General features: G+C 36.9%; 1 protein-coding gene across 1 annotated transcript; it reads left to right on the top strand.

Moving 5' to 3' along the window:
• Window positions 1–209: 209 nt before the first annotated feature.
• Window positions 210–9,491, top strand: LOC147857298 (Nuclear transport factor 2 (NTF2) family protein). Its single transcript, XM_087328577.1, has 9 exons — window positions 210–372; window positions 496–613; window positions 947–1,030; window positions 1,121–1,160; window positions 2,522–2,590; window positions 2,705–2,779; window positions 4,424–4,458; window positions 8,957–9,134; window positions 9,277–9,491. Exons 1-8 carry the CDS (start codon window positions 234–236, stop codon window positions 9,099–9,101), a joined length of 705 nt encoding a protein of 234 aa, XP_087184703.1. The 5' UTR covers window positions 210–233; the 3' UTR covers window positions 9,102–9,134; window positions 9,277–9,491.
• Window positions 9,492–10,148: the final 657 nt, after the last annotated feature.

Genomic DNA, 10,148 nt, shown 5'->3' with positions numbered 1-10,148 from the left:
TATGTATGTATGTGTGTGTGTGTGTGTGTGTGTATGTATGTGTATGTATGTATGTATGTATGTATGTATGTGTGTGTGTGTATGTATGTATGTATGTATGTATGTATGTATGTATGTATGTATGTATGTGTGTGTGTATGTATGTATGTAATGTGTGTATATATGTGTATGTATATATGTGTATGTATGTATATGTATTTATTTATATGTATGTGTATGTGCAGTGGAGAGGCATGCCACGCCGCCACATTGTGCCCATGTTCAGAAATCGATTCTGCATCGCCATCTCCACCTCCATCGCCATCTCCATCGCTATCACCATCGCCATCGCCATCTCCATCGACAGTATGGCGCATCCCGAAGACACTGCCCGTAGGTCTTCTCATCCCCCTCTCCTCATTACTCTGTTGTGTCTAATCAATTTTGTTTCATCTTCAAAAATAAATATAATCCTATCGAATCGAATCGAATCGAATCATACATACATACATACAGGCACAGATGACATTAAAGAGAAGCTTGCTGCGACATCAGAGGAGTATAATGGTCTATCCGAAAATCAACAAGCTGGGGGACGCCTCTCCGCAACCATTCTGCCCCACCTCCTCAACATGTATGAACCCACTGATATAAAAATCCTATTCATCTTTCGAAAAACTTTAGGGTTAGAGGGAGAGAGAGAGAGACAAGAGGTCATATTTGAAATTACCGTGTCAACTGCTTGGAGAAAGTGAGATCCTTAGTTCAATACACCGATGTGACATGTCGTTTAGGAGAATTGATATAAGATTTAACAAAGATGTGTCAAGTTAATGGTTTGAACTCCACGACCTTGTGTGCATAGCTGAATAGCTTAGAGAATAGAGAGAGATCTCATTATCTGCCTCCAGGCATTCCTCAATGATCTTGTACAATCTTCACTGCTAATCTATTTGCATTGTAACAGGTACAATTGTAGGTCCTCAGCAACAGATTATGAAATCTATGCCCCAGATGCAACCTTTGAAGATCCTTTGATGTGTGCTCATGGGTATTGCTCGACTATTTTACTTGAATTTCTTTCTTAAGGCTATATTAAATATGGCTAATGCCCCCCCTTCTCTCTTGCCCATATATTCAGAATCAAGCAAATCAAGTCAGCTTTCTATTCCATTCCCAAGGTTAAGTCGCACATATAATTTGGGTTTCGATTTTAAAATTTTGGTGCTATTTACATTTTGAAGATTTTAACTACAGGCTGGAGAATTCAAGCTCTTTACTTTATTTAAAATAAAAACTTCTTTTTATGTGAACCCTTTTTCACTGCTTTAGATCATTGTTTGGTCATAATTTGGAAATATCAGTCTCTTTGAGCAATCAATATGAATAGAGTTAAATTATAGAAGGAAGAGTTTTTCCCTATGATGGAATTTGGTATTTTAGAACATTAAATCTTGGGACCACTTCTTGCCTTAGATTAGAATTGGACTTTAGAATTTTTATCATCCATAAAGAGGCCAGTTTTGATGTATGGAACCAGAGTATACATGTGTTCTTGATATGTGTCTCCATCCTAAGAAGGGGTATTCATACATTGAAGCACAAAGTCTCTAATTCTATGGGTGAATAAATCATACACATATGAGCTCAACCTTCTAGGTGGTGTCTTAAGTATGGCACCTAAGTTATCACTCCCTCTAATCCTATTTCTATCCATTAGGCTGACCCATCTAATCCCTCCTCACACACTTAAGATGTGCGTGAGGAGGGATTATAATGGTCAGCCTAATGGATAGAAATAGGATGATGATTCCATGGGGTTCATCCACTTCAGTGGGTATATATCACAACTTCTGCAACTCCATAGAGATTTGTATACAATAGAGGTTTATATGTATCCATATATGTATGTATGTATGTATGTATGTATGTATGTATGTATGTATGTATGTATATGTATATATACATAACTACATGTCTATATATGCGTGCCTACATATGTAATGTATGTATACATACACATGATATATGTGTATTTGTATATGCACATGTACATGTACATATAGATACTTTACAATTTTTTCATATTCTCAGTGCTCAATTTCGTAACCCAATGTTAGTTTTCGCCCTTCAATAAGGTAGTTGTGTCTTTAACTTATTGGAAAACAGAAGTAGAATGTCAAAGTAACCTCGAAGAAAATTGGAAGTAGGATATAAATTTGAATTAGGTTGACTATAGTAAATCTGGTTGTTCCTTACACACAATCAAATAGCCCAAAGAATTCATGGGACGTAATGTATCCATATGCAATATTTGACTTGCCTTGAGAAGTCGGCTTATAAAAATGCACACACAAATAGGGACAGATCTTTTCTAAATCCGTAATATTTTGATCATATAAAAGTACGTGTAAGTTTTGGTAAGAGCTAAACCTTAAGATGTGTTGTTATTTCTTAATGGTTCTTATGAGGAAAGGAAACATTATTTATGAAATGAAGAGTTTGCCAAAATGTTTCTTTTGCTATACAACTCTGGATTCAGGTTTTTAGTGAAGGCAGGATGGGAGAGTATACAATACATGAGGTGGAGACATCACCTGGGAATGGAGAGGTAAGTTGTAAGATGACAACTAAGCCCACAACTTTAGACCATGTTTTGGCAAATACATGCCATTATACTATTTCAACCTCATAGTAATTTCTTTGGGTTTTTTTAATGTGCTAGATAAATATCGATAATATCCAACATTACAAGATTTTAGGCAGACAAATCGATATGATATCACTTATAAACCTGCAGGTCAGACTTTACAATCGTTTTTATTTTAGTGATGAAGATTGAGTACCATACTCTTAAGAAAAATATAATGGAAATTGAAATAAATTATCTACTTTGTTGCCTTTATGATATATTAGTTCAGCAAAAAATTTCTTGTAATCATTACTATGTTGAGCATATCCTTTGGCTATTAGCCTTTCATGTTACATATCAATAGTACCATTTCTGTTTGTGTTTTAGCTTGTGAAGCTATTTGCATCCAGTTGCCTTCTTGTCATAATACATAATAGATCTATTACAAATTGAGAGGAGAGAGACAAGAGAGAGAGAATATGGCTAAAGATAAAGAGTTGGTAAGACTTTCCTCACCATCGGGGAAATCGCACATTGTACAAGGATTAGTATATGATCACTTTATGTTTTTGGGAGCCTTGTGAGAGAACATTACGAAGGCTATGCAAGTGTGGGAATCGTTCGCTACTGCTTCAATATTGAAGTTAACATGCATAAATCAGTTCCCATCTCATGTATAAAAAGAAATTTAGATGATCTTGGTTGGATAGGGGTGGTAGTACAACATGGTATGAGTTGTCGACATTTAGGTTATCCTATTGATTGGGATGTTCCTAATTCGAAATCCTAGGTTGGATATCCACTACAAATTGTAGACAAATTTATGTATTGGAAATCACAACCTTGGCCGTTTCATGTTAGACTAAAAGTTGTGCAGTCAATCATGATTTTTATGATATTATATCATTTACCGTTGCTGCCTTGGTCTACAAAGACTATTGAGAAGTTAGCAACCTCTATGGGGTTTCACATCATGGAAGAGGAAAGAAAGATCATGCCTTACTGGGGTGGTACGGAATCATATTTGTACTCGAAAAGACATGGAGTGGCACTTTTAAATTTATATGAACATATGGTGGCTTGAAGATTCTCTTTCCTTAAGGCTATGTTTGAGGGACCACCACCATGTGGTGTAAATGGGATGGCAATCTCATCTTCCTTTCAAAGCTAAGGTATTTATTTGGAGGGTCATGGTGGCTGGAGTACCTCTAGGATTTGCTTTGCAAAGATGAAGTATTGCTTCTGGGATGTGTTTGTTTTCACAGTTTCAAAGGAACATAGTCTCGATTTATCAGTTGTTCAGTGGCAAAGGCTATCTGGAAATTTATGTCTATAGCGTAGCTTCTATGAGTGGAGTGTCAAAATCTCAGACTCAATGGGTGTTCGGTCGTGTTTAGTCAAGAATGCCTTTCCACATTTTGAGATATTCTTTCAGTATCTAAGGTATTGAGGGTTATGGCATAATTGACAGATACGGAATGCCTTTGTATTTTATGCTCAATATGAGGTTGAGAGATACATCCATCGATTAAAAAAGCTACTGGTATGGAAGCTTTCGTTATTGGAAACTTCTAGGAGGTTCTCAGTGGACGAATTACAGATTTGTAAGCTGGCAAGGCATCATTTCTGTCATTTGCATTGGCCTTTAACACTCGGGACTATATAGCCCCATAACGATGGATGCATCTAGATAGAGACAAGGGGTGTCATGAGAACCGTCATTGATTTTGTGGTGACCCCATAAATTAGAGAGAGAAAGAGAGAGATTACATCTTTGAGAGAGAGAGAATTTATTGTGGCAAACATGAACAGGTTAAAGATGGAAAAGTTATACGTCATGAAGATCGGTGAGTGATTATAACCTTTCAATGAAAATGATTCTCATTTACATGCTGGTCTGGTATTTTGTAGCTGGATAATTATATTAATTTATTCTTAATTACTGTTTTTCATGCATTTTACTCATAGAGTCTACTTGTATTTGATGGGTTGAACATGTAAAGTCTACTTGTATGTGCATTCTCTATATTAATATGAAGATGCACTAACATCTTTAAGAGACCATATGGGATCCATCATGAGATTACAACTGAATATTGTGTCATGTAAGAGGCAAACAAAGAAATGAGGTATTTTCCTACTTACAGATTGAGAAGATAATGCCATCATACGTAATTAGATATCTCATCAATTTGGAGGACAAACTAGACCCGACAAACAGACTCATAGCTTGTGGTAGTTGTATAGATTAACAATCAATCAGTTTCTTACATACTCTACCCTCTTCAATATTGGTCTAAAATCTAGTATTCCTTGAAGTGTGGGGAATCATCTTTTGAAACTTGCTTCTGCTTCCACAAGATGTATGTTTCTGTCTTTCTGATGATACTTACTTAGTTTACAACAAATTAACAACCTAAGCAATCACCTTTACATAGATAATGTATGTGGCTAGAATACACAAAAGTCATATGACCTCATTTCATAGGACCTCATTTCTCCTTCAAAAAGGAACTATCACCCGAACTCTCTATCTGCTATGTAGCTTTGGGACACTTCAGAGACAATGTGCTTGGATATACCAAACTATGGTTGAATACATTGGTCACACCCACTCTCTTGCATGGTGCAAATATATGGGAACCAAGTTTCTGCCATGTGAAAGATTGGAAAAATATAGCTATGCATACAAGCAATGATTATTGAACACATGTGTTTAGAGCGGTCAGGCATCTATACCATAATTGATAGATGGACCTAAGTTTGGAATGGTGGTAATGGTCTTTGAAGTGTTTTTCCACAATGTTTATACCTCAACTCGGGGAATTGTCTATGTATTGCTATCTACATTTAGTCCTCAACCTCATCCATAAAACTACCTGAGGAAGGTGAAACCAATTATTGGTAGTCACCAATAAAAGATTGGTTCTATTATTGCATAACCTTATGAACCAATTGCAAAGACTAATTTTAATGGTTTGATGGTCGAACCTCTCTTTATCTAAAACCTCTCTTGAAGTAGATTGAACCCCATTAGAACACATTCAAATCACCTAGCAAAAAACCCTAGTTATCCAAGAACAAAGAACGTGATTAAAACATCGCCAAAGCTCACTATGAATGACAACATCATTTGTTGCATGCATGCCCACTATCTCATAGCTGATCTTGACCACTGTGAATCATCCATGAACATCACATTGAATCACCACAAGGTGTAGCCTATCAATCACAATAAGGACTATGCCAGAATGATGTCCATCATTGACTCCATCATAACAAACACAATATCCTTTATTCTCAAAAGAAGACTCCTCACTTAGCATGTTCCTTCTGCCCCATGACACATTATAAATCCCATTAGATGCTGAAAATATTTCTCCGAATATCATGTAACTTTGAAGGACCTTAAACTCGACTTACATTCCATGTATTTACCTTCATAACTCACTTGGAGGTCTCTTGGTGCTTAAAACACATTCCATTGCCCAAGTATGTATGGCAATATCCCCAAAATAACCACCGAACACCGCAAAAGCATTTCTAATACTGATTATCTAGTACCTCGTGCATGATTTAGTTTCCAAGGTTGCTTCACCAATGACATAGTGTCTTTAACATTCTTGTCAAAATTGAGTTTTAACGAGTTATACCTTGGGTTAGAGTGAACATTTGATTCCTTGCGTTAGATTTCCCTTGAAATTGACCAATAGAAGATACATTTGGTAGCCCAATAGGATTTCTTTAAGAAATCGCCCCCACATGTCCTTGTGATTCTCTTTTATGTACCTTGGTTGTTTGCCATGGGTGCAGGTTTCAATCGAAGGTTCATCCTCATTCCTTATATTTACCCTTTTCTTCAATACATGGTTCGTTTTCATCCAAAACTCGTGCATCATCATTTTCATGCAAGGATTGAGTTTGGTTGAAGAGGTATGGAAACAATAGTTGAATGTGATAAAAGGTAGAGCATTGTATTGAAGTGTGTTACTCAGATTGTGAAACTTGTTTTGGGTGAAGTGTTCATAGTCGACTACTCTTATCACTTGTTCCCCAATGCCCCATCTCAGATCGCAATGCATGTGAGCTAAGTTGCATGGAAGCAATGGTTTGGATGGTAGACAACAAGATGGACTCTAACATGTATTGATGTGTGCGATTTCCCCATTCAGTGAAAAAAATGGTTTTGTAAGGTGCAATAGATGTAGTATAATTTGTGAAACGTGAGCCTCCACATTTCCATGTCATGATACATTGACATTGTAGAAATGCCTCATTTACAAAGGAATATAGTGATCCATCATGAGGCAAGTGTGTTACATCCCATCTTCAAACATTTTTCCATATCTTGCATCCAACTGGAACATAGAATTTTGCTTTTATGTGACTTTTGGATCTTTTTGCTTGCTTCTCTTGCGATTCTAGGCACTCTATGTGAGGAACTTTTTTGAACCTTAAGCGTGTATTTGACAACCCTCAATGGGAAGTGATCCCATCTCAAGTAGGAGGGTATATGGCGTTTGTTTCTTAACTTGCAGAAACTTTGTAATAAAATGCTTTTGGACATTTTCAAACTCTTTCCAAGTGGATTTAGGGATGCTACTTCCCAATACTTCCACCCCATAGAGAAGCACCAGTGTCACCAAAGTGTCGAAAAGGCATTTCTTGAGGACCCAACTAGTAATCGGCAATAGTTCAATTTGAAACGAACTGAACCGTGAAATCTCGGCTTAACAATTTAAACGGTTCGGTTCGGTTTAGTTCAGGTTCAGGTTCAAGTTCAAGTTTTTTTTAACAGTTCTGTGTGGTTAAAATGGTTTGGTGGTTTAGGGTTGCCACTTGATTATTTTCTTAAATATGTTTTTGAACATTTTCATTTTTAAGCCTAATTCTAACATATTAGGAAAAATCTTTAAACTTTTGAAATATTGAAAAAAAAAAATATCGAAAATTGAAATTTTGAATTTTGACCTTACTTGCAAACCGAAACCGAACTGCAAAACCACAATTTTAACCGTTAACGGTTTGGATTTTTTGTAACGGTTTTGGTTTAAATGGTTTCATGGTTCGATTCGGTTCGGTTTAAGTTTCAAAACTTTAAATGGTTCAATTTTAGACGGTTTGAGTTTTACACTTGCAAACCAAACTGAACCGTTGACAACTATTAGACCCAACACTTGATCTCTCCATGATTACATGTGTTCTCAAATGCATAATATGCTCTCTTTCCTGCCCTAAGCAGTGGGTAGCACATTCATTCCATCTATGATTTGAAGTTACTTCAAGGCCAAGGTATTTAAAGTTTTCCACAATTTTAAGTGGCTCATTGTACATAATGCAGGGTTTATCTTTTTTGTTGGCTCTTCACAGCATAATCTTTATTTCAAAGCTACTGACATAGTACGGATGCAAAATTCTTTCAATGCCCTCATAAGGTTTTGCATAAAAGTTGGAATCTTAATGCCTTCATAAGGTCTTTAATCAAACATGCATAAAAGTTGGAATCTTGATGACAAATGTAGGATCCAACCACAAAAGTGGGTATATCATTTGGTGTTTCTATTTTGAGCCATTTGTAGCATTCATGTTCCTGTTTTATGGTCAACACATATTTTTCTATTTCCCTCTTAATCAAATATGCCATCCCTCCTTGTCCTCTTCATTGTCTTGGAATTTTCTCCTACATCAAAGAGTGCACATTGTAGTTGTTTAGACCTTGAATCCTTTTGAGTATCATACTCCCGTGTCTCAACAGGAAGTATGATATCCAAGTCATTGGTGAACTACTCTATGCCAAATCGCACATTCCGTGAGTGTCCATTGCAATTCCAAAAGCATAGTTGTAGAAGACACAAATTAGTCCCATAGGACATGTCCTTATTTGCCTATCTTTCTAATGTTATGCACATCCTTAACCTTATTTCTCAATTTTTCTTCATATGCTTTATGACGGGTACTTTGTTATGAGATAGTACAATTTCACTCACAAAGTATATGTACCTTTGAGGCACACCGAACTATTTTCGAATATGATTCTTATTTGTATCATCCACCATTTACATACTAGGTCTTTCTCCTGAACAAACAACACCATGTTTTCCAACTTGGTGTGCCCCATATATATTCAATGACCTTTCCAAGGGATGCGGGTGTTTCAATACTTTCCCCTTTCATCTTACGGATGACAATGTTCTTTAATCGTCATTCATGTTCATGTTCTTTCAATTCTTGGACATATATGCATTGTACATTCTTCTCTTGATTCATCACATGCAATATATATAGAGAGAGAGAGAGGGAGGGAGAGGAACCTTCTAACAATATCGTTGGTCGTGATTCTCTCAGGTGGGACAAGAAGCCACTATGGAATAGGGAAACTGGGAAGCTTCCATTGGCTGGCCAGGCTGTGGAAAAGATCCGTAGAGGGAACATGCTACTCACACACCTGCTCATGGGTTTTGGGAAGGACCCTATTCCCAAAAAGGCCTGAAAAATATTGAGATCTCAGCATATGATGATATGGGTAAGCGTGGTTTTGTTGTCTATTTCTCATTTACTTATGGTTGTAGATATGTGAAGGCTACTGTTATTTTGATGTTCCTTTGTAATGGTTCCTGAGTGGTTTCACATGACAACCTTTTAATTTGGTGGTTGCAATGAAACAGAAAGGGAACAGAGGCTGTGCATATGGAAGTCTGTAGTACTACTTCACCTATTTGATGCTTGTGGAAACTTAGGATCTTGTTCAAATAAAAATGTCAAACTAAGGTATAATTCAAATATTGTCACTTGTAGAAATATCTCTCTATTTGAATGCATTTTGGTAATGTAAATATCTTGCTATTTGAATGTGTCTTGGGAATGTGCACATCTTGCTATTTGAATGCATTTTGGTAATGTAAGCATTATTCATGGTATTTGAAAACATTTTGGTCATTGAAATTTTGTTACGAAGTGTGTAGGTTTTATTTGTAGTGTCTCAATCATGCTTAGAACATAAATCGTTATTGACAATTCTTGATTTACGAAGAAGACTCCATTTAAGAGTATTGCCCCTCATATGTGAGATTCAAGGTACATGTTTAGTCCATTTTTTCTTGGAATGCTTGCAAGTGATGTTGAGGGACATGAGAGCTTCTCCAAATATTGTTTGCATGCATTCATTGCTATGGCAAAAACTACCCACGATGTTAGTGGAATAATACCTTAGTAAGTGTTGACTGATTCTGGGTACCAATTGAAAGTTTACGAAGGACATGATGCCAATGAGTTCATTGTAAGGTCATAGTAGAATATATTGTTGGGCCTATCCACTGAAGTGGAGGGCCCACAACCAGCAGACGGCTGATAGCCGAGAGCCGAGAGCTGAGAGTTGGCTGAGGCCAAAGAGCCGATTGAGAGTCGGCTAGGGCCAAAGAGCTGACAGAGAGTCGAGAGTCGATTGACAGCCAACTACCGGCTGAGCGCCGAATTGGCTGGCTGCCGATTCGGGCTGAGCACCGATTCAGCAGCCGAATCGGTTGCGTACCAATTCGGA

Source organism: Azolla caroliniana, unplaced genomic scaffold, assembly GCF_043228905.1.
Source record: "Azolla caroliniana isolate FFs.n. ecotype wild unplaced genomic scaffold, voAzoCaro1.0.p SCAF_12, whole genome shotgun sequence".
Classification (NCBI taxonomy): domain Eukaryota; kingdom Viridiplantae; phylum Streptophyta; class Polypodiopsida; order Salviniales; family Salviniaceae; genus Azolla; species Azolla caroliniana.
The sequence above is the reverse complement of the archived record's forward strand: the minus strand, read 5'-3'. Positions and strand labels throughout refer to the sequence as shown.